This window comes from Bacillus rossius (assembly GCF_032445375.1).
Source record: "Bacillus rossius redtenbacheri isolate Brsri chromosome 4 unlocalized genomic scaffold, Brsri_v3 Brsri_v3_scf4_2, whole genome shotgun sequence".
In the NCBI taxonomy this organism is placed as follows: Eukaryota; Metazoa; Arthropoda; class Insecta; order Phasmatodea; family Bacillidae; genus Bacillus; species Bacillus rossius.
This window is the reverse complement of record NW_026962011.1, coordinates 1,578,377-1,604,520: the sequence shown is the minus strand read 5'-3', so window position 1 is coordinate 1,604,520 and position 26,144 is coordinate 1,578,377. Positions and strand designations below refer to the sequence as shown.

Here is a 26,144-nt window from a genome sequence, read left to right as displayed (position 1 = left end):
CATTTATACTACTTTGAGAACTGTCATATATAATATACGTTATATGGCACAGACTTTCATATACAACAAAAATTCTAAGGAAATGGGAACGTCTAGTCACGTGGCTTTGATAAACAACCCTTTCCTCTCAAAAATATTTTAACCACAGCTCTGATCTTTGTTTATTTTTATCACTAATTTTGCACTAAATTATGAAATAGACAAGCCTCGCAATAGCGCCTTAGCTATTACCCTGGTTAGACCTTATGTCCATGTACGACCGAACGACGTAAACACACGTACACTTTCTTTCCGCAGATGCGCGCCGTACAACGAGTAGTTGGCAACCAATAATTACCCATGCGTGGTTCTGTTCACAATTTGGAGATCACGATTTATGTGGCCTCTGTCGCACATGAGCGAACTACTGCACGCAGCAGGCATTACTCCCAATTTCGCGAGAATGGTTTATGACCCGTCAGAAAGTTGGTCTTAAAGCCTACATTTATATTCGTTCTCCTCACTTTAAAAAACCAAACACTAAGAAGAACGTCCTTGTCCTTAAGTGAATGTAATTTATCTTACACTCTAGTACCTACTCTTGTTGAAAAGGATTATTTGCTATGCTTTGTAGTCTTACTTATATGAGGACAAATTTTTTTTGAGTTCACGAGTGAATATTCACATAATAGTAATAATATACATTACTGATTCAAACACTTTATTTAGCATAACCTATACTAGTGAAATGTTGTAAAACTCGTCGTTGACTGGTTTAATTTAGGATATTCTGGTTTCCTAACAAAGTAATCACTCTTTGCCCACCTATTTGCGTTATTTTTCGTCCCTGGTACTAATACAGAAATCTCGAAAGTCACAAAGCAAGATAGAGAGATCTTGTAACATTGAGTATTTTTATACAATTTCGTAAATTAGCTCAGAGATCAAATCTTAAAAGTTAAAGCTTAATGTGACACGCATTGACAGTGCTCACGTAAGATAGAAATATTTGAAATATTTATTTTTGTAATCAGTGGTTACAGGTGTAAAATATAACAGCAGCACATCAGCGTTAATGCAGCAACATCAAATCACAGTCGCAATATAATTTGTCCCTTTGAAGACTAAACTATTAAATATAGCGTTGAAGATTTTACTATAAAATATAATTTTGGCGTAAGCGATCCACCTTGAAGGGACCTGCGTACCTGGTGCGAACTTGCTCTGTGGGATGTTTTAAATACAGGTTATTCAGAGAAAATTCTGATCTTATTTGCAATGTGTTTACACAGAATAAAATTGTAGCCCTTAGCGCTTTGTTCTTTCTGTCCGCGAAGGGAAATACTCACTGGCGCGGAGCCCGTATCTTCGAAAGGCCCCATATGAGGTCATGATGTGAACCTTAACATTAGCCGATATCTGGGATCCTAGAAAATACCAAAAATTTTTCACACCACCATCTTGAATGCAATATGTTGGATTAAAAAAAATAATAAAATTAACGCGCTTGTAGTTCTTGGTTCGTACCCGAACTACGCAGCTACTTATTTTTTTTGAATTTCTGTAAATTATGAACTTTCCGACGAAGAATCCATCTTAAATAATAAAAGATTTCTTTAAATCTCAGAAAACCTGACCCAAGTCAAAACTACACTGGGCACCGACCTAAGAATTGTGTTCCGTTTCAAGATTATTGTCGAGTCGTGTTCAGAGAACATTTGTTTATGTGTCCATATGCATATATATGTGTAAATGCAAATAAATGTGTATATGGATATATATGTTTATATTCATGTGTATGTGTACAAATAAAAAAAACGTAAATTTACGAAGCTCCCTGGATGATTTGCGAACAGCGTTCTTTGTAATTTGAAGGCGAATATATACACACACTGGACACATTGTAAACACACACTGCACACGCACTGGTCACACAGTACACATGCACAGTACAAACACAGTACACACACAGTACCTGCAAATGGACACAAAATACACACAAAGTACACATTGGACACACAGTACATGCAAATGGACACACAATACATAAACAGTACACACATGGGACACACAGTACATACACATTACACACATGGGACACACATGGGCGACACAGTACACATTGGACACACAGTACATGAAAATGGACACACACTGCATAAACAGTACACTCACTTGACACAGTTACACAGTACATGTAAATGGACACACAATACACAGAGAACACACATGGGACACACAGTACACACACAGTACACACAGGAGTGTGCTGGCGCTGCCCCGCGCGCGGCGGCGGGCAGAGGACCAGTTAGTTCCCCGCACCGCCGGCCTAGGGCTAATGGGACGGGTCCCAGCACGGGACTGGACTCGCCGACCCGGCCGCGCGCGCAGAGACCCGTTCTACAACGGCACGGCACGGGAACACATATCACTGTCACGTCTCTTCTGCTTCCCCCACGCACGGCAACACGTAACAACGATATTGCTCATCAAGATTACGAAATGTTAATTTAATTATAAAAAAATTATTCTTCACGGGCAGAAATTACATAAAGCTACAATAAAAAATAAACGACAGGGTTATAACATAACACTAGTTATCCGTGTGTTCGAAACCAATTTTAACGTATTTGAAACATAAACAAGCATGGCTACCACCGCAGCCAAGAATTCGGCATCAATTGGTCGTAAGCGAAAGAGCTCGGCATTGCCGAGCTAACCCGTGCGGGTCCATCTCCGTCTGCGTGCAATTGTGGAAACTATTTTCCGCGAGATCCGTCTCTGTTTACGTGATCCGTTTCCGTTTAACGTGTCATTGTAGAAAGAGCTGACAGGAGCTATGTTTCCACCCAATTCACACGAGAACGTAGAAGTGAATTATCTACTACACGGCCCACGACATAGGTTCACATGGCAACCCAAAACATTATTAAAAAAATTTTTTGTGAGAAATTAAAAATATTTTTATATATATGGACGGATGAAATGCAAAGTGGCACAGTCAGTATTTTTCAATATTCTTTTTTGCTCCATAATTGAGTATTATTATGTTAAAAGCTCAACTGGGGTGTCAAAAAATAGGAAAATATTTTAGAAAAAAATACAACCAAAAAACCAAATAACAAAAATATTTTTTATAACAAAACTCACAAAACATCATTTTTCTGAAAAGTTTGTATTTTGACTTAGGTAACTTTTCCTTTCACCCATCTAAGGGTCTGGCCGTCGGTTGAAGCCGAAATTACACGTATAGGCCTACGTACGTCATTCACGTGACCTGCAGCCAGTCTTATGGCCTGAAAAATTCCATCCGTCCGTCAAAGCTTGTTGATATTCATACTTCTAATGGACGGACAGAAAAATTATAACCTACAATGATCTGCAAGGGTTTTACGTGCCAAATTCTATTACCTATAGTAAAAGTTAATTTTTAGGTAAGTTTAGTTCTTCAAATGCTTAAAATTTTTAAAACTGCGTTTCAGCACTTTTTAAAAGTTTTGTTTTGAAACAAAAATCGTTCGATTCACATAAGTGTAATTTATTATGCACGTTAAATCTTAACACCAGAATGAAAAAAAAAATTGAAAAAACAAATATTGAGTTTAATGAGACTGCACAGCTTACACGATTGTCAAACTTATCTAATCATACAAAATAAATTTTATACAAATTTGAAGTTTTCTCAACAGTTGGCAGCCTGTACAAGGAAAAGGAAGACGGAGTGTTGTGAATCGCTCGGCGGCTGACGGACAGGCGGACGGACGGACGGACAGGCGACGGGCCATTGCAATTCCGGCTTCAGTTGCAAAAATTAAATCTGGCACTCGAAAAGAGTGAAGATGGCAATCGCTGTACTAGACGAACAGATGTTCGAATCGTGCGACAAATCGATGCAACAGTCGTTCCATAACTCGCATATCATGGAACTTGTAACTATAGCGATTTTTGCCATTCAACTGGAGTAAATGATCAAGATCAACGGCTATGTCCCTAGAGACAGATGGAAAAACTATAGAACTAACCTATCACATACGATTCTTCTAAAGTAACAAAAGAAGAATGGGCAATGAAACGTGGCAATAATTTATAGTTAAACACTGCTGTGCAATATTTCATGCAAGGATTCAAGAAGCTCGGTCTGAAGAATGTTGTAAAACGAGCAAAGGCAAACATCTTGTGAGATTTTTAAGGGGCCCGCGGAATGTTTATCATTCCCGATTCACAGTTACGATTTCGCAATTTTTGATTTCTTTGGGAAGGGGGAGGAACCTCTCTCTCTCTCTCTCTCTCTCTCTCTCTCTCTCTCTCTCCCCCCCCCCCCCCGGCCCAGTTCAAGGTGTTAACGCCCACGAACAAGGGTTTCGTTTCTGTTTTGGGGCAACAGCGTCAATTACTTATTTTTCCCATTCCTCTTCATATATTTTAATAACTCCGTGGATTATTGCGGTGATAGCTATAAACATGGTTGTTGGTAATTGGAAGTTGTATAAAAATATAATAAAGGAAATAATTATGGAGAGTTTTAACACGAGAGTCTACGAATTTAATTCAACTTTTATTATACCTACTAGTGAAGAGACTGGATTAATTCATTTAAAATTTCACCTTTCACCAGTGCTTCGAAATCAGATAACATATTTGTATCGTCCTTCATATTATGCTCTGAATTTTTAGCCGCCCTAGAAACCACATCTTTACTGTCATTCGTTTTTTTTTTTTACTTTCTAAAATTAATTCTACAGAAGTATCACAGGATTACATTTGTAAAAAAGGGGGGTTTAGCCGCTGGCTGCCAAGGTATTTTAGGTAGATGTGCTCGTCTACTACTGTCTGTTGGACGCAATTTCCATGTAAAAACACGCCTAAACTTGAAAGGCGGTATATCACCCCCCCACCGAGGCGACGGCACCGACCTTGACTGGCCAGCACGCACCCAGGGCAGTTCGAGCTCCGAGCCTTGGGGAGGGTCGTGATCCAAGTCATTAGAGCGTTCTCTTTTTCTTCCCTTTACATACCCTCCCCTTTTTTCCTCTCTTGCCCGAGCGAGAGTACGAGGCTATGCGAGCGGCCGAGGAGCAAAGAAGGAAAGAAAGAAAAAAAGACCAAACTTGTAATCTGTGCTCACACACACAACGCTCTATCCGTGCTGAAATTTCCACAGGGGGGAACAAAAGCTCAGGTTGAACCAATATCTTCGAAGAGAATCTCAATAAATTGCGTGATTCTTTGCAGCCTTTAAATAATGTGTGGTAACTGTACCCGCAAAGTGCTCTTGCAAACAAAATTCTAACACGTATTTACACCAGACTCAGGGTGTTGGAGATGATGCAACATAGCATTGCCATTGAAAAAAATGTACAGAAGATCACACACAAGTAAGCAATTCCAAAAATTCTAATTTTATACCTGCGCGTGAAGCGTGAATTGTAATCAGACCTGAAAGACGACAGCGGTAACCATTTAAGTCAAGTGGAGGGCTTGGACTGAGCTTGACACCAGCCACCGAGAAAGTGCCTAAAAAAAAAATCAGTTTGTCGATGAAAATTCTTCAATTTAGCTACATATTTACAGCAACTGATTTTAAAAATCTGTTGGTAACAGTTCAGGATATCTGCATATACCTAATAAACCAATTTCAGGACTTTTAAATAAAATATTACAACCTTTCATATATTATTTATTTATAACTCTTTTGGTTTGATAAATTTGTTTGGTTTGGAACGGAACTTTTGTTGTGTCTGGGTCTACCGATAAATTTCGCCACTCAGCTATCAGCGTACCGAAACTATCGGGCCTTCGTGTGTGTTTTCGTTTCCATGCCACTTCACGGCGCCACCGGCGCGTAGAGCCTGAACTGTTGCTGCGGCGCTCGCCGCGCGCGGGACTTGGACGCGAGACCTCGGGCTGTGGACTTCCACTTCTGTGGCCGAGCTGTTAGCGTCATGAGCGGAGGTCGCGCTCACGACTTAGGACTGCAGAGTCGCTGCATTACAACAAGTGAGCAATGTCAGGCATTGGGCTCTGTTTGGCGTGTGTTGGAACTAACTTAAAATTATTACACGCATCGGCTGTGGTGGTTAACTTTTTGTTCGCCAGACCACTTTAGAGATATGTTATTTGAGCCTGTCGTTACAAGCTGTTGCAATTACAGCGCAAGTAATGCTGTACTGGTACTAGTTTTGAACTGGTTTTCGTTTCTACGGCCATTTTAAGAGCTCGGGAAGACATAAAACACATTTAGGCTTTTCTAAAAAAATTACTTGGCTATAGTGTATTTCTTTGCACATTAGCAGGTTTTTTTTGCCTTAGCTATGACTGGGACTTTTAAAGTTTTGCAAGCTATAGCAGTCAATATAGTTTGCCTTAAGGTAGCTATGTTTGCTAATACATAGCCTGAGCGAACATTCTAAGAACATGAAATTGACTTTGGGACTGGCAAAGAAGTTTAGGTCGCGCAATAGTTGTGATATGCGACGGAGTTATACACGAGTGTGGAGGCGTTCGCTCGTGTTCCAAATGGACATGTCGGCGTGCTAAATGAATGTTAGTGTGTTTTTGATGCACGCTATAGGAGAATGATAATATACTTACTTTTGCGCGAAATAGCATTGTGGCTTAAGAAGTACTTAAAACTCTTAGGGCCGGTTTCACCAAAGTAGTTTAAGCAAATTAATCTCGATTAGTTTCAATATAAACTCGTTTAGTCGATTGTGCGTTTCACCACATGCGTAATCTCGATTTTCCAGAGTAAAGCGAGAATTTATATTAACTGGCCAAGTTCTTCCAGTTTGCGCAGCTAATCTCGCTTAACGTATGTAAACAAATGGCTCGAGCAGCTTACAATGTTATATTTTAAGGCTAAGATCCTTAGTTTTGCAGCCTCCAAGAAAATTATTTCTCCCATGAATATCGTAGTAGATAAAAAAATTAATAAACAGTAGAATTGTAAATAAAACTTTGAATTTTGTAAATATGATGATGAAAATTTTCTCAAAAAATTCTTTCTTATTTAATTTTAATTTAGAAATTTTCAAAACTAAATATTAGGTATATATTTAAACGGTACACGGCTGTTACTTTGCACACAACTTAAAGGAGGTACAATGAACAATTCTTCGGTTTAATTTTTTTAATACAACGTACAGAATTTAAATAATCTGAGTACAAAATATTGTGATTTAACTGTCACTTGCCGCTGATGAAAGGAACGAGTTCAACAGTTTGCCGCTAGAGCTCCGGTTAGTTCCGAGTTTACTCACTAGATGCCTCGAATATCGCAGGAGTTCAGGCGGGAATATTATCGCTTCGAAACGGTCAAAACACAACACTAGTATCAGCAATAGTAAGTGGACGTGTATTTAAAATGAAGCACAGCAGGAAATGGAAAGAAGCCCATCGACGCCAACTTGAGTAAGTATTTTTATGTACTTGTTCTACATTGTAATCACATATTGTATTTTTTTTTCCCCGGAAAAGTAATTCCAGTCCATTCATATGTATATATTTATGTTATATATATATTTATATTATTAGCCGTTTTATTGGTTTAGAGTTTAAAGAATTTATTAATTTATAACTAGCGGTAATTTTCTTTTTAAATAATTACATTACCCTTTTCTTGTACATACTGTGTTGGTGTTAAAATCAATGGCATTATATTAAAAATCCCTTTCGCCCGTATATTTTGTAGTATTTATTTATTTGATAAAGGTTTGAGATAGTATTTCGAATTTTTATAAAAAATTAAGACGTATATATTATATAGCGTAGTTACTCAAACAATGATTTTTTTTTGTTATTTCACTCATTGCAGTGATGCTTGGTTATATAAAAATTTAAAAATATGAATATTCTTTTAATGTGATACATGTTTCCTAGTAACTGCAACACCTGAAATTAAATAACAAATTGATATAGCAATGAAAGAGATTGTGTTTATTCAATATTTCCCCATAGTTTTTTGCTATAGCGAAAATTAAGGATAACTCTGCAATGATTGGGTGTATCTAAAATTGTTTCAGACAAAATTTTTTGATAACGTTTATAAGATTTACAAACAGTTAGAACATATTCGATGGTGTGCCTACTAAGGGAGCAATGATTTTTTTTTGTCAATTCCTGTTTAACCCCTGCAAAAATGGTTCGTCTAATCAAAAATTGTTTCCGACAAAAGATTTAGTTAAAAAATTACAAGGTTTTTGAAGAATTATAACGGATTCGATAGTATGCATAATAAGAGAGTTACGATTTTTTTGGTCCGAAACACTTTAATTTTTACACCCCTTGCAGTTATGGTTGGTCGTATCAAAAACTTATTCAGACAAAAGTTCTTCCTATTTTTTCCTTTAAGCTTTATGTTCACACGGATGCGATATGCATCATATTATGGAAGTTGTTGCGATTTTTCTGTTAAAAAAAACCTTCCCCATTTCTACCCCTATGGACTGATTTTGTCCATTGACGAACTCGATCGAGATTTTCCATTACTTGATTTTATGTATCAGTTTGGAATTGATGTGCGAAAAATTACGGCAGTTATCGTGTTCATAAAATTGTGATATATATATATATATATATATATATATATATATATATATATATATATACATACATATACATATCACTTTAGAACTGATGATGGTTATGGGTTTCTTGGACTATGAAACGTAAAACTACATAAAATCTTTCAGGAAGTCGCACCGCTGGTACGTTTAAATTCTATATTTTTTTTAATGATTTTTCCTTACGTATTTGAAATTTTCTAAAGAAAGTAATGTAAGGAATAAGAATTAGATACAAAATGCACGTTTTATATGCCATAAAAAAACATTGGTGTGCTAAAACAAAATGAATGCAAACAAAACAAATATCGTAGCAGGACTGTATTTGATACGGGGGAGTTTAGACTAGGAAATCAAATTTGTATAAATGAGTGCATACGTATTAGTCCGCGGCAATTATTATATAGTTATCGATGGTTTTCATGCATTCTACGCGGCACAAACATATTATGAATTTTTAAACTTAAGTACTTACTTAAAAATTCCATTTGAGTTGTAACTGTTCGTTCTAACCTGGGAAATACAACCTAAATGACAAGACAAATCATATTACATGTCGTACATCGTTCCATTAAGTCAAAGTTTATAGTATATTCCTATAACAAATGCGTATATAAAATACAGTATATAATGCACTCAAAACAAGCAGGCCATTTAGAAAAATTTTATTTTCTGTTGACAGTTTACGTGCACAAAAACATAACATTTAATCGTCTCTGGCACGTTATGAGATTAAGTTTATTTTAGATACTTCCTCTTTCGAAAAAAACAAACAAACAATTTCGTCACATACTGTTTTTTTCTTCTGATTCCAGCAATCCTTCAACTCATTGTCTTACAGAATACCAACATTTCATTACAAGTTTTTCGCTGAAATGGCCCATTATTAAATTAAATCTTGACTAATTTTATAAAAAAAATATTTAACCATAATCACGATGATATCCGTGTATGTAAACAGTTACGTAACACTACAAATGTGAAAATGTACCCACACACAAACGAAATTTCGTTTTGTAGCATAAAGATTAATACAGTAGATAAATATTTTTCAAGTTTAGTTTTGTAATATTTACTTTTTATTTCCGAAGGTACAACTACTGTTTGCAAAAATAATGAAAAAAAATTAAGTACTATTAAAGAGCATCTACAGGTTTAAAATTTGCCAAATGTAATACTATATGAATTCTGAGCAACATATTAAGTTATTGACAACATCTTTTATAGTTACGTAAAATTCAGTAACATGCTAAAGGTGGTTCAGAATAGAATTCAAAATTCCAAAGACAGTTTAAGCATTTTTAAATACAAATGCGTAATTAATCACATAAAAAACATGTTAGACATTTTACCGTGCCACCTATTGGTCGAAACTTATGCTATAATGTGTAGTAAATAAATCAAAATTTCCGCAAAAATTGCTATAAGTGCACCCAGAAAAAAACTTAAACAATTCGAGAGTAAAATCAACAAACAAAAACCACTTAACTCAGAAATATTTTAAAAAATATTACAGATGAAAATAGACAACAGAGAGATTAATGATTAATGGACTAAATCTAGGCAAACAGCAGATGAATCACAAAAAAAAGAAGGGGGGGGACAGGCTATTTTTAATTAAATAGTTTCCTTTAAATAAATTTTTAATAAATCTTAAACTAGCAAACTTAATGAATATTAAAGCAAAGGCAAATTAAAATTCTTTAACTACTCTAATGAATTATATTATTTCACTTAGGCTTGCAACATTAGCGAGAAAAAAGAAGAAGCTGGGGTTGACACAGAACCCTCTGCCTGCTGGTGATGGTCCTGCAACACCAACCTTGCCAGAGAGCCCAGGCGGTGAAAGTTCGGTCCCCACAGTGCCAGATGTAACCACCATGGCGTCTTCAGTGGCGGCGTGTACATCACGCAACACTGATGACAGTACACATAGTCTGTCCGATGACTATCAAGGGTAAGCTTTACACTTACATATCTTGTTTGTGATATGACAGGTAAATTTAGAATTCATGTGATAATACTCATATGAATAAAAATTATTGTATGGGCTATGTTTCTTAAAAGGGAATAACTCTTCTAGGAATGATGACCTTCCTCCGCTGATAGTGGTTTACGAGCCTCCATTGCCACAGACAGATCCGGGACTCAGTATGTTAGAGGGTCGAATGATGGTTGACGTTCGTCACTTCATGGTGCAATGCCGTCTTCTGGAGAGACACAGGTAAAAATTGTTTTATGTAAAATTGAGTTATTTAGATTTTTTTCCACTACTGTTTACCGCCTTCTGAACGTTTAACCGGCTGGAAGGTTGAAAATTCTTCTACAAACTTATTGACTTCATTAGTTAGTAAGTAAATAGGATAGATATGTAACAATACCGATTTAAATTAATAAATGTTGAAAATAAAAGGAAAATATATTTGAGCCATATTGACGAGGAGAGATAAATAGCCAATGTAATCACAGCTAACGCATATATCGAGTGAACTGTGGTGGAGCTACTTACTAACGTAGTAAGCCTTTATTCGATAAGAGGTTAAACACTATAGTGGAAAAAAAATTGCACACCATGTAAAATTTTCATCGGGGAAAGATGGACTTTTGCCCCAACAAACAAAAAAAATAATTACTATGCTAAAAAATTACAGGGTTCCATTTTTATCGTATAGTTTTACACTAAGCAATGCAAAGTTGAATTGCAGTACGAACAATGTTATGTTTTTCTTTTAATTTCATACCTTTGGCAGCCGCGCAAAGGAACCCCCCTGCGCGCCGAGCGGACCAGCCTCCTACGGCCACTTCCTCCCGTAATTATTTAGTTATGTATATAACGATACAAAAATAAGGGCCAATCTCTCGATGCTGTCGTTCAACAATGGATTTTTCACTACCCAAGCATTTATTGTATCACTAACCCCTAGCAGTTACACATTTTCGTTAGTTATACAAGTTCGTTAGAAACACAATTACAAGGCAGTGGCGATTTTTTTTTTTTTTTTTTTTTTTTTTTCTTTTGGGGTCTGTAAAATTTTGTTTGTAAACAAATATTGGCCAGAAAGAATTATATATTTTTCAATTTAACTTCCGCTACATTATTTGCAACTATAAATGATCATAGAAACATAAGTTCCACGTGCGCGCACACACAACAAGTGAAATGAGGAGTTTTAGCAAATAAACATTGAGGTAATTTTCCAAAATACAATTTTAAAGACCTTTATACTGTTTTCTTACATTTGCAGTTAGATTTATTTAAATTCTTTGGCAAATGTTACAATTTAAAAACTTTGTTTAAGTATGTCCAGTTATTTTTTTAGGTAATTTTATTTGTTACAAGAAACCGAAGACCTTGCTGAAGTAAAATTATTATGTATAGAAATTGTGTTTAAATGGGTGTGTAATACTTAGATGAAATTGATACAGAATTATATGAAATAAAATTCTATTGTTTTACCAGCCTTTGAGCTTTCTGGCTGACGTGAAATTGTTATAATTAAACTTAGGGCCTAAATTTAGAATTGCTCGAATATGCAAAAAGTAATTCACTCGCTCACACAATGGCCTATACAAATTCCAACCCACTGTCAAAAGGGCTGGAAACTTTAAATTTGGGTCGCAGCCTCAATGATGAAAGTGGGAAAAGTACCAATTTTTATTTTCTAATTACTAAAAAAATAAAATTAAAAAGTAGGCACGCACCTTTAAAATCGGTGTATACCTTCTTTCGGAAGAACGTTGTTGCAGAAATTTTTTAAGAAACATAGTAAAAGGAACAAGATAAATATATTTTTTAATAATTTAAAAACGTAATATTCTAATTGTGCATATTCTTGTTACTTATAAGAAGATAGCATCATAACATTTGCACGCTTGGCTTACGACAGTTGGACGTGCCAACGTGTCTGCCGATATGGCGATAGTACCTATCTGTTCTACGAGTAAGTAACATTTTAATACCTCAACGTAAATATCCAATTTATTTTTTATTAATTTTTTATTATTAATTTTTGGAGGTGAAGACGATGACGATCGAAATAGTGTTTTACTATACCATGATGTGTAAGAGGGCAAATGCGCGAATAAATGTGGCCATGGCCATATGGCTTCTTGCAGCACAGTGAAATGCAAATGAAAATTGTATCCTTTTCTTGAACAACATTTCAGACTTACATTAAAATAGCATAATTTTTAAGCATGTAAAATGTATATCTGTTCGAGCCATGTCACAATTATTTTTTTATTTAATTGTGACATGCACATCAACAGTTTGGGAAAACTGTAGTGGTGTGCATGTTATTATATTGATAAGTACAAAGATAAAGAAGCTTCTGTTCATATTCAAAAATTAGCGAACCTACTGGCATGTAAGTTTATCTCTTTCATTTTATTCTGTTCACATGTCACTCGACAGAGCTCAGGAGCTGCTAAGATTATTGTGTATGGTGAAACGGATAACTTGACCACCTTACCTCAGTGCACTTCAACGTACATTTACGTAAATATAGAATAATCTTTTATCACAAAGAGTCGGGCAGATCTTTCAGGATTCACTGCAAGCTATTTATGTTCGATTTTAACGACAGTAGTTTGGATGTATGCAATATTATGCTGTTAGAGCAGTTGTATGAAATTAATAAAATCACAACCTAACAGCTTGAGTACCAATGTATAGCAATAGTTATAGCTAAATTGCCGATGCTAGTAAAAAATTGTCTTGTTTATTGTGTGAAAGCCAAACGGGTAACAAATGTTTTTGGGAGATGTTACCAGAAATTATTATTATGTTGGTTTTACAGGTGTCCCATTTCATCTTCAGGAACATATTTTCTGGAAAGTGTCAACAGGTACGGTCTGCTGACAAATTTTAAATTTAAGTGCACTCACTGCAATCAAGAGCAGCAGTTCAAATCTGAGCCTGTGGAATGCCTTCCAGTGGGAAGAAAAAGAAAATGCAAAATCGATACCAACTTAGATATCAACGATAAGATTGTTTGGGGCGCAATTTCGGTTGGTCTAGGCTACGGACCATTGTATGAACTATTGTCACTAATTGATATGCATCCTATGAGCCCGGGTTGCTTTTCTTATCACGAGAACAGAATCGGAGAGCACTGGAAGGCAATGTTGCAGAAGGAAATGGAAGATGCTGCACTGGAAGAGTTCTCTATGGCGAAAGATGATGGACGCATCTGTATGGTTGGAAATGAGGAATATGCTTGGACCATAGGAATTTTGGATGGAGGTTGGAGCCAAAGATCCTATGGTCATAGGTATTCTGCTAAGTCTGGATGTGCTATAATAATTGGCTTCTACACTAAGAAATTGTTATTCCTTGGTGTGAGAAACAAATATTGTACCGCATGCATTCGGAGCGAACGGATGGAAAAGGAACCCACGCCTCACCTGTGTTTCCGGAACTGGACTGATTCTTCCACTGCAATGGAGGCAGACATTATAGTGGAAGGTTTCCGGTTCTGTGAAGCCAAGTACAAACTTCAATTTAAGAAGTTTGTTGGTGATGGGGATTCAAGTGTGCATGCAGCCATAGTTGCAAATGTTTCGTACGGAAGAGATGTTGAAAAGATTGAATGTGCTAACCATGTCGTGAAGAATCTCAAAAAGAATCTTTATGCCATAGCCAAGGGCATCCATATGCGGCATCTCAGCCAGTCGAAAATCAAAGCCCTCTGTCGCTGTGCAAGAGGTTGTATCAGCAACTGTGGGGGTGATGCTATGCTACTTCAATCAACACTTCTAAATGTGCCCAACCATGTGTTTGGAGACCATAAGTTATGCAATTTAGATGTGTGTGAGAGAGCTGGTAAAACAGAAAATCCCTGCAGTTATGACGCATTGCCTCGTGAATTGATTGTGGGAATCAAACAAGCTTTTGACCGAGTGAGAGCAAAGTCACAAGCACTTGTAATGGATCTCACAACCAACCAAGCAGAAATGTACATGTCATTAGTTGCAAGGATGGCTGGCGGTAAGCAGATAAACCGTTCACAGCAGGGGTCTTACAGCCGTAGGGCTACTGCTGCTGGTTTGTCTTTCCAACTTCGCTACAAATGGCATGGACAAACTATGAAGGCGATCACAGGTCACAGCCCTGGAGTGACTGTGAAGCGATTAATGGCAAAAAGACAGAAACAGCAGGCGAACTGTAGGCGAAGGTTGGATATGAATCCGCATGTACCACGGAAATCGGAATCATTTAAACCACAGGGTGATAAGAGCTATGGTCCTCATGCAACTCAGCCTCCAGCTTCTGGTCTTGAACTAGAAATTCTGACTGAGTCTGTGATGAGAAGCATAGAGCTTACAGTGCAAGAAAGGAATGATCTGGAGGTGCAGACACGAGATCAAGGAAGCAGTCAGTTGTGGATGAAGGAGCGGAGAAAACGAGTCACTGCTTCCTTTTTCGGACGTGTCTGTAAAATGAGGGAAAATACTTCGTGTAAAGTGACAGTGGAAGCGATTGTGTACAGTCGTGTATTGGAGAATGCTGCCACAATACATGGTCTAGCAAACGAGCGCATAGCTGTCGCTTTATACGAAGAACAAACAGGCCATACTGTTAAACAATGTGGTCTCTTCGTTGACCTTCAGCATTGCTTTCTTGCAGCTTCTCCTGATGGTTTAGTTGATGAAGATGGTTTGGTGGAGGTGAAATGTCCATACTCTGCAAGGGAACTTAACCCTTTAGATGCAGCAATGCAGCTGAAAACGTTCTTTTGCAGAGTTGTCGACGGCGAGCTTTGCTTGAATCGCTCTCACAATTACTACTATCAAGTGCAAGGGCAATTACACATCACACGAAGAAAGTGGTGTGATTTTGTCGTTTGGACAACGAAAGGCATTTCAATAGAAAGAATTGTGAGAGATGATTGTTTCTGGCTTGAGAAAATGGAGTCAAAATTGTTGCGATTTTTTAACAACTGCTTGTTGCCAGAGCTTGCTGATCCATGTCGTCCCAGGGGACAACCGATTCGTGAGCCAGAATATATTATACAGGCACAAGAAAGTCGTTCAAAGAAACGCAAAATTTCAGATGTGTGAATTTTGAGAGACAGAAATTGTGTGGCTGACGAGAACTCTTTTTTTTAATTTGATACAGTGATGCTTTATATCTGATAAAAAAATTCTAATTATTGTTTACTTCTCATGCTTGTACAAATTGCACAGTACTGTAAATGTATTTGATGACATAAGCAATAGTAAGTTATTAGCTGATATTGAATACAAACATTTTTTTTTCATGACTACAAAAAATAAGGTTCTCTGGTTGGCGAGTGATTATATTATACTAATGTCAAAAAGTTGTTATCGGGAAAAAATAAATGAAGTTATTTTATACCACTGATTCACTACCCATAAAATCAAACTGTAACGTCTTTGCAACTAGTATCTCATACAAGAAATATATAACATATTCGTGCTTCATTTTGTATAAAAATAAAACACATATATAATATCGGGAGACAGCCTTGAAAATCGTGCATATCACCAACATGGCCAATCAGACTCACAGTCATGTTTACGATAGCAAGACAGCTAGCAAACCAGTTCAGTTTATATGCAGCTTAACTGAAAAATTTATTCAATATTTTCGGGGTGGTTTTACGCTCAAAATTAATACAAAACCAAATCAGCAATCCTTGTATTATCATTTATAATACTACAAAATATCTTCCATTTCCTTCGAATTGTATTGAGCACTAAAATATTGATTTACTTTTGGCCCAGATTTTATTCGACGATACTCTGTAGAGTTTAGCTTGTTTGCATTCTTTATTTATTAGGTTTAAATCATGGCCAAATTTATTGAAGTGTAACACAAATTATATATTTGTGTGTGCCTGGTTAGGAATTTGTATGATGTACTTACTAGAAAAACTATGTCATATCAGTGTAATAGTTGTACCCTTACAAGCGTTGAATATTTATGAAATATTTTATTTCTTTTGTTTTTAAAGCCGCAGACTTGTATTTTATTTATTGCATTTAGACAACAACATGCGTCCGTGTTTTCTACATTGCACGCTCTGTAATATTTTGAATGTTATAGTAATTTTTGCTTTTTAAAATCTGTGATTTATGTGCAGTAGAATGATTTGTAATTTATGATTATTTCTTTTCATATTTTTAATGAGCCATTTGCTAATATTATATACACTTCTCCATTTATTATAATAAACACATATTCCATTATTGGAATTATTTCAGAATGGGAATCACAAGACTACAAAAACTATTCTCCTGCATAAGAAAGGTGATAATACCAGTAAAGAAAATTATCGTCCGAGAGCAATTACGTCTTATATTTAGGGACACCTGTATTTCGCTAATACATTTCGTGTCAAGGTATTTAACAAAACACTGTAGATTTTTCTTGTAATTATTGGCTGTGGTCGGTGAAGGCTGTTTTCCCGCACTTGACGGGGCCAATGAGGACGTAGTTACCGTACTGCTGCACGCCCGCAATTCGCCAAACCTCTAAGAAAAAAAAGCTACAGTTATGTGTGAAATAGCCTGACACGAGATGTATTCACGAAATACAGGTGTCCTTAATTATATCGAAAAATATTTGAACATTGTATGATAATTTTAAGTATGAAAAGTACAAAATACTTTCAAATTTAATACATGGTTTTACATCAACTCTAAGCACTAAAACCCATACTGCTTATTATCTACAAAATAAATCTATACACGGCAACTGATTATGAATCAGTTGAGTTTTTTTTATAAAGCATCTAAGGCCTTGATTGTATAAATATATTGTTGGATAAATTAACTAAACTAGGAATACTATAAAATGCACAAAAATAGAAGAGTTTGATCTCAATGACATAAAGCATAATTTATCTATTTAGCACAGCCTGTATAATTGCTTCCCCATTGTCAAGACTAAAATTAAAAAAACTGCGAAAGAAGCAGTATAAAATATCTATCTCATTATCTTTGCGGGTGACTCAAATATCATACAAACAAAACGAAACGCAAGAAAGCATATTTTAAACACTGTAAATAACTTAGATTTTAAATAAAAGGATAATAATCAGTCTGTAAAATTTAGTTTTAACGATGAGTTGTAAACAGAACATCAAACATATATCATAGGTGTTACTGCGAACAGAGAACTCTCACAAACAATACAATTCCTTTCTGCGCAACCTGCAAGCTCCGGTACCTTCTGTAAAAAAAATATATAAATGTAAAACTTTTCCGGAAGTCGTACCATGGTAATGACTAAAATATGTAGCCTTACTTCTAAATCTAATTATCTAGAGAACAAATTGTATTACATTATTTTCATGATTTAAACGGTAGCAAAATTAACACCTACATACGAACAGAAGTTTGCTCTTTTATTCATTTTTTTAGTTACGTGATAATTTTTTTGAGTTATAAAGAAATCCAACTTAAACAGTAAAAAAGAAAGGCTTTTAATGAAAAAACCTACTCAGTCATTATAGATAACTGTTCAAACCATTTAAGATTCATCCTGTTACATAAATTTTTATATTCATATACATCTAATGTATACACATATCAGAAAAAAGGCAATAAATTCATATTAACTTCATTATCAAACTATAATAAAACACAAAATACACTTGCAGAGAACCACCAAATATATTGCGTAAGTGTTTCTGCAATGAGTTAAACTTTAAAATTGACTTTATTATTTCAAAAAAATAATTTAAAACTCCAAGCAAATGTAAGAACACGTCTTCTAGATATAATGTAAGATTATAATGCCGTGTCCGAATTCGCCTGAAGAATATACTTGTAGATACTTTGGAAGTGACTTTGCAAGACTGTCAGAAATGGACGTGAAGTATGTATGCTATGCAATACGCAAGTAAATGAGTCTGTGTAATTCTCGCGTACTTGAAGTTGAAAATACTTCTTCATTTGAAATATTTTTGGTCATATTTTATATATCATTTAAATAATTTAAGAGGACGTAAAATAAATATAATTTATTTTGTATTTTACTGGTATCTATAAATAAATTGACAAAATTAATTTATGTATATGGATGTTTAAAACGAAGTTTCAACAAACACATGTACATATTTAGCCTACAGATCGTTACTACAAAACAAAAGTACAATAATAATGTATGTTGCCGTAAATTCACGTGACAGCGATGAAGTGTTAAAAAAAAAAGGACTAATTTCACATGCGTTTAAAAATAAAATCTAAACATCCTTTTCGGCTGGCTAAACATTGAACTTATCCGGATTCGTTAAAGGCAAGTGAAGTACGTAAGGTTGCAAACATGTAACTGCATTACTTTCTGATTAATTTTAATAAAATTATGCATATATCCAAAAAATGTTCAGTTAAAATTAGTATTGTATTGTATTGTATTTTATTTTATTGTATTGGTGTTTGTATCTGGGTATATTTTTATTGTGTGTTTAAGATTTATTGACTTTTGTGCCTCATGTACTTTTGGTGAAAAATGAAAATGTAATTATGTATTATTATCAGGGCCCAAAGCAAAACTATTTGTTCGTTGGCCGGAAGTGAAATGTAGTTATACTTGTATATCTAAGAAAAATATTTGTATTTTGTATGAATGTAAGTATTTTATTATGTAAATTTTTATTACTTACAAATATTTCGTACTCATAATATCTAGTTTCCATTTGTCTTAAGACATAATAAAATGATATACTAAGCAAAAAATGTTTATTGGTTCGCAATTTTTCATTGTTACAATATTTTAAAATGAAAAATTTGCTATTCAGCAATATCAACTTCTAAAACGTGAGTAAAAATTATCATTAAATTATATCAATGGAATATTTATTGCATTAGTATTCCTTGCTCCTAATCACTTACTCTGGTTGATTACCTTCATTATAACCTCAGTGATCTCGTAATTTATGTACACCTTTTTCCCACTAAGACGATTCAGGTGCAGATTCTGGAGCAGTGTTTTTTTTTTATGTACGGATGTGCCAATAAATCCATCAGTTTGGTGGTGGTGTTGGGGGGGGGGGATAATACTACTCTTAAAATATCACTTTATCTGTATGCACGATAAAATATCCTTGGTTAGCTCCCTCCGAAATATTCTTATACAACCTATGACGTGTAGCCTACTCCTTAGATATTTTAAAACACGTTTGATTGCGTAGAGAAGGCGATTCTTCGAGTATGTGGCCCTTTCATAATTAAATTATTATTATTATTATTATTAGTTACAACTGATGTTTATTTCGAGCCTCTTTGACATCCAGTTCATACATAAAAAACGAACTACCAGTGATGCTTGACGTCACCAGTAGGGATAGCGTGAAGGAGCTCCTCATTTCGCCAGACGCGACTGGCATACACAAGTATTTATATTGCAATAATAAATTACTAAATGATAGTTTAATTTTCGAAAATATGATTATATTTTTTACAAGAAGTACGAATGCCAGGACATTTACTAATAACGTTTTTAAACATCACATATAAAAAAAAAGTGTAATCAAAAGCCACAGGTCAGCTAAAAAAGCAAACAAAAACTTTTTTTCTAGCTCTAGCCTCATGTATACATACATAAAAACATAATACATTTAAAACACTAAAATTAATGCAATAACCTGCAATATTTTGAAGACAGATATTCAGCTACAAAAAATTATCCGATAGTATAAAAAGTTCGCCTGTATATATATATATATATATATATATATATATATATATATATATATATATATATATATATATATAGTTGCACAGAAAAATACAGTTCTAATCAGATATCAATATAGCAAATAATACCGTTTTGCAACATAAAGTCATGCTATTAGATGGTCAACGTTCAACTGTTTGTATAATACACATACGCACACACCTGTGACAAAATGTGGAAAAAAAAAAAATAATTTTGTAGAAGCGCAAAACCTTTGTAGTACTCAGTTAAAAATTATTATTTTTTTTACAGGGGCAGGAAAACTACATTACTGGCCAGTTTATTTGAATGTAGTGGTTAGCTGTGAACGAGCGTTCTTGCAAAAGAGACCAAATCTGACAGTTTTGGCCACATAATCACCGCAGTAAAACATACAATTTGTATATCGTATATGTGTAGTGCACCAAATTAATATTTATTATAATTACCTTGGGTTGCACTCGGTTACGTACAGGTTTCTAACTGAAATGTACCAAAAATAGTAATATTTATTCCCTTGCGCTTTGTTGAGGATCGAGTAGTCTTGAGTGGGTGTGGTGGAAAGGGACAGAATGGCAAAGGGATTGGAAATCTAAATGCTCGCCGAGGCAGAGTACACTCTTCCCCCACCCCCCTCTTCCAGACCTGTCGTAAACATGACACCCCGCTGGGAGATAAGAATTCTGAGAACAGCGTCCTCTTTCCACCCCCCCCCCCCCCCCATCCTTTTTCAGCGCGTCGCTACATCGTTCAGCCGTACTACTAGTGCGCTCTGTTGAGGACAAAGATAACTACGCGTGTCTTTGCCAGCTCGCGAGAAACTCAGGATCTTAGCCTTAAGAAGAAGAAGATTCGGATGGAGAAAAAAAGATCACTGCAACCAAAACAATCAGCATGAATGCCATAATAGACCTTACTTGTGCATAACGTTTCAATTCGGTTGTCGGCATGTATCTTTCTCGTCAGTTTCTCCCACGACGATTTCAGCTGGCATTTGGTGGTATTGATTGCAAATGGAATTGAATTCGGCCGCAATAATCTCCCATTCTTTCGCCTTCTGCTTTGTGTGACAGCATCTGTACGACGATTTTCAATCACAGAGAAGTGTTCCGTTACCTGATCTAATAAAACTGTCTTCTCATGTGGCGAAAGATTTCGACTTCTTTGTCGTTTTTCTTTAATTGCAGCTGAAACTGCACCATTGCCAACCATGTTTATATGCGATATGACAATTTCCACGGTATTACTAATTTTTAAAAAAAAAAAAAAAAAAAAAAAACAAGTTTTTTTTTTAGGTTGATGCGGCCACCATAAATTACGCTCGGCCAAAAGCTGCATCTACAAGAGGGAAGAAAATACATATTCAGGTATCTCCGACAGATATTAGGGTATATTCGCTAGGTAATGGGTGTTTTTATGTGGAAGGCATTTATTAATCGAGTTTTGGAAATCTCGATTACTTTAAACTTATGTAACGATGGTGAAACACACGTCGGAATTAAACTTACGATTATTCTTCATCTAGTTTTGTAAATCTTGTTTTGTAACAAAATTAAACCTGCTTGGTGAAATCGGCCCTTAGTCATTATTATCGACGCCCGTTGTGATGAACTTAATCGTTGTTAACGAGTCTTTCAGCTTCGAAGAAAAAATTAATTTTTAGTAATCTGAGGCCGGGCCCCATCAGAGTCCCAACTCCCACTGCAAGCACAAAATCCCTGTTACTTCCCACAAGGTAAATACTTGCCCAGATGGAGCCTAACCTGCATATTAAAATTCAAAATCAACGTGAACATCAAAACCTATGCTGAAAAATGTAAGGTGGCAAAAACATTGACCGAACACATCAAATATATTTTCAAGGTTTATTGTTAATCTTAATATCTCACAAATAGTACAAAAATAGTTAGATCTCATAAATATATCACAAATGTTTTATAATTGACTAGAGATATCTCATAAATAATACAAGAATAGTTAGATCTCATAAATAACAAATATTTTATAATTTATACACAATAAATATTCCTGACTTTAATACTTTCTTTGGTTTCAATACTCTAGGCTAGAAGAGTACATTTAAATGCTTAATGACTTTAAACCAAAAATAAACAAACCATTAATCAACTCGCAAGGAAAAGGTCTTTGGAGAGCTAAAAATCAATTAATTATTGAAAGCAATATGGCCGCCAACAACAGCAAAATGCACAGGAGGTGCAACAAAATTTACCAAGTGCCAATCCACATTATGAACACCTAAAGTAACACTAAGCTTAAACAGGTGCATCATATTCGCACAAAACACAAGTCCAATGGTTACTACTCACAGTTGTTTTCATCATTATCAAAACTTTAAACTCTACTGGCCATATCATAACAAATAATTACAACACCCATACTTAACTCTCCAAAACACCTTGCCTTCTGTCAATCTCTCTCTCTCTAATGCCTCATGATGATGTTGGTGATGGTCCTGCTGCTCCATCCTAACTGATCAAAATCCCGGGCTTATATACCCATTTCTCACCCTCCCTTCCCTCCTATTGCCCCTCCAATCTCGGGATTAATAGAGATAATTTTCGAATGTTCTAGAAAGATCTTCATACCAGTTCACATAATCGATAAACAACCAATTTCCGGGATTTATTCTTCTTCTTGCTAAATCCGGAGTTGGTAACACTGAATTCGATGTTGTGTAGGAATGAAGTCTCCACTTTGTCTATGGTATTTTGTTGAAAGTGCACTGTCTTCTGCCGCACACAGCCGTAGCTTATCTATGAGTCGTGACGTCACAAGAGGTCAATTTATTCCCACATGTCAACATAGAAGGTAAGCTTCTTCATGTCCTTAAATGTTTTGGTGGTGGAAATTTAATTTTAACGTCTTGTGACCAGACACGGTCACAAATCTTAGGTCTTGTTGCTAACATATGAAGGTTAAATTTATATACCCAAGGACAACTGTGCGTGTAATGTGGATTTTAATTACTTTCATGGCATTGGCTTATCTTTGCCTTTTTTCGTAATTTTTTGTATTTACGTTTTTTTGGGGTCTTTAGCCTTGATTACAAATTTAAAATTTTATTTTTGCTAGTATGAACATAACGTTTTATATAATAAAATGTACGGCTTTAATCAACCTAGCATACCAGTTTTTTTTCTCTATAATTTATGGTATATATGTGCTGCAGCATTTTGTAAATTTTACCTTTAGTTTAGTTTAGTTTAATACATGCTGGTGATGTTGTTTGTGAATCATTTTGCCTCACAGTAATTAAATGTTTGTCTATCATATTATAAGTCTTTCCTTCCAGATTTCTTACACAGATTACTTTTATTTCATTCTGCGCATATTTTGGTTTTGGTATCTGCGACTGCCACTTCTGACTCGGGTCGACAATTAGAGCCCCTGTAATGCCTCACAACTTTTTAAAAATCTATTTTCATGCATGACAAGCAAAATTAAGCATAATACGAAATATAGGTATTAGAGGTGGTCAGTCTCCAGCGATTCATATTAAATCCTTGTCCTTTGTCCTTTCGCTTCGTCGAGTTCTAGGTTTTCCATGACGACTAAAACAATGATTTGGCTTCAGTCCAAGTTCATCTACGTGTAATGTATTGTTTTTAGCACATCTCTTCAAAGAAATATTTTGGATTTATACAACGTTTTTCGTTTGCTATATATATAATTTATGATACACTTAACATGTCCCAGAACTCAAGGTATTTATTTCTTCATATTAAGAAAATACACGTCCGAATATGTAAGTATACACACACGTTGTTTAATTCTTAGTCTGGTAGGTATATGTCTCGATGGCCGTGTAGTCAAAGCCGTAATTATCTCCATACCAGATGTCCGAGCTGTCATTGTTCGAAGGACAAGGACCAGTTGTTGAATCAGTTTTTTTATACAACAAAGGCAATTCCATGCCATCTGTCCAAAATTGAATCTCCTTGAATGTGAAACGCTGGCTGAACAAATGACAATTCACCGGCTGTTTAAATGAGCCTGTGCAAGATGTTGGAACCGTAAACACACACGCCGTCTGCACTTTTCTTGTGTAGGGGGTGTACCTGCTGGAGTAATTCAGCCACACGCATCTTCAACCGCCGACTTATATGCGGCGAAAAACCAGAAGGAGTAGAGAAAGGGAAGATAAGATCACAAAAAAAAAATCTCTGTGCGCACGCTCGTCTTTTACGTCCAGGACTCGGCCGAGAGAAGAGCCTCGCCAATCTGCTCCTTCCTTCGCCATTCCGAAAGGTCTTATCGCGTGAGCAGGCTCCGGCCGTCGGGAGAAGTTGCAAATTTCACGGCCGCGGAACCGACCATTTGGGGTGTGCGAGAAGGGGGCAAGGAGGGTGGGGGGAAGAGATCGGACGGCTCGCGCAAAATTCTAGTTACCTCCTTCGGCCTGCGAGCGGGTAATTGTTATGATTAAGAGCGAGGAGCGGCTGCAACGACGGGCGAAGCCAACGGGATTGACCGGTGAGCGAACCGGTGAGGGAGGGAGACTGGAGGTAGAGGCGATGGAAAGGGAGGAGAGAGAAGCTGGAAGCGAAGAAGAGGACTCAACATGGAGGGAGTAGGTTGCCTGAGATCACGTACGCAGGAAAGCGCAAAAAAAAATCGCTCATATGTTGTACGATCGGTAGTAGAATTTTGACCGAAGGAAAAGAATTGAGTGTCCATCCTATTCCAAAAAGCTTAAAATGTTTGTAATTCATGAAACGTCTGGGGGATTTAAAATCGTATTAGGTAGAAAAAGGCGAGGTTTTATAATCCAAAATTCGATACCCACGACCCAAACAACCTGTTTAAATAGTGACAGTTATCCGTACAGAATTTTGATTCACAGGTCTTAAACTTTTCCTAAAACACATAAAAATGCTATTATCTATGGTTTAGAATGTTATGTGTACAGGCTATTGATGCATTTTAAAAAGTATTGCATAACTGATCAGTGTTGTTCTTCCTAGGCTCATGTTCTCAGCGTTCCCTAAATCACTCCAGGTTAAGTGCTGAAATGGTTCTTTACCAAATACCGTTGTCATTTTCTCTTCCAAATTTTTTTGAATGATTGTATGTCTCTGTCATTCACTTCGAAGGTAACACAAGGATTCCATACTAGAGTCTATGCTAAGTAACTTGTCTAAAATTTGACAGTTCTCAAAAGAAGTACCAGTTGTACCCATTTCCCAGCTGTAACTTGCAAAGCATTAAAATCTGTCTGTTTACGTGTTGTAGTTTACAAACACTCTTGACAGAACAACAGTGGCAGAAGTATACGTAGACCACTGTTAATGCCTACTTTAGAGAACTGTCACATTTTAGACCAGTTACGTGACACTGTTAAAATATTTGTACTTTTACATAGAAAATCGTTGGCAAAGCTTTGCCTTGTAGTTTTACAAATAGAAAATGAGTTTTCAAGGGCTTTCCTTGTAAAAGTATACAACATATTTTACAGTTTTGGATATCAGAACCAGTAACGTTCAGGGGCTCGCCTGGTCAGGGGGTACTTGTGTCAGTGAGGCTGGATGATAAGTTCGAGGCTCACTGGTTCTGACAGCGCGGTATCGCCTCTAAGCGCAACCATAAAATCAGATTGTAGGGAAATGAAGATGAAGGTGTAAAGCAAGTTCCTTTAGTAGTTTCAAGAATCTGTTATGAGTGTGTAATGCCTGAATATTTCTCTGAAAACAAGCGTTAAAACCATTTTCACTCTCCTAAATAAAACTGCTTCTAAACGAAATACGGAAACAGAACTATTCATCCGCTCTCAGTGAATTCTTGAATGCTTTTCGGAAATGTCGAGCAGTTTTGGAGTCGCGCTGTTGCTTCTGGAGCTGTGCGCACCGAGTGTGTGTGTGGCTTCCGCGAAGAGACGAAAAGGAGGGGGGAGGGGGGGC

At 36.0% G+C, this 26,144-nt stretch overlaps 2 protein-coding genes across 3 annotated transcripts in view; one reads left to right on the top strand and one right to left on the bottom strand.

Annotated features, from left to right (window-relative positions):
• The window catches only part of LOC134542200 (uncharacterized), a 1,033,251-nt gene that overhangs the window by 217,951 nt on the left and 789,156 nt on the right, over window positions 1-26,144 (bottom strand). The window lies entirely within an intron of this gene.
• LOC134542426 (uncharacterized) lies at window positions 8,590-15,733 on the top strand. The gene is made up of 3 exons (XM_063386649.1): window positions 8,590-10,497; window positions 10,624-10,764; window positions 13,340-15,733. Exons 1-3 carry the CDS (start codon window positions 10,256-10,258, stop codon window positions 15,600-15,602), a joined length of 2,646 nt encoding a protein of 881 aa, XP_063242719.1. The 5' UTR covers window positions 8,590-10,255; the 3' UTR covers window positions 15,603-15,733.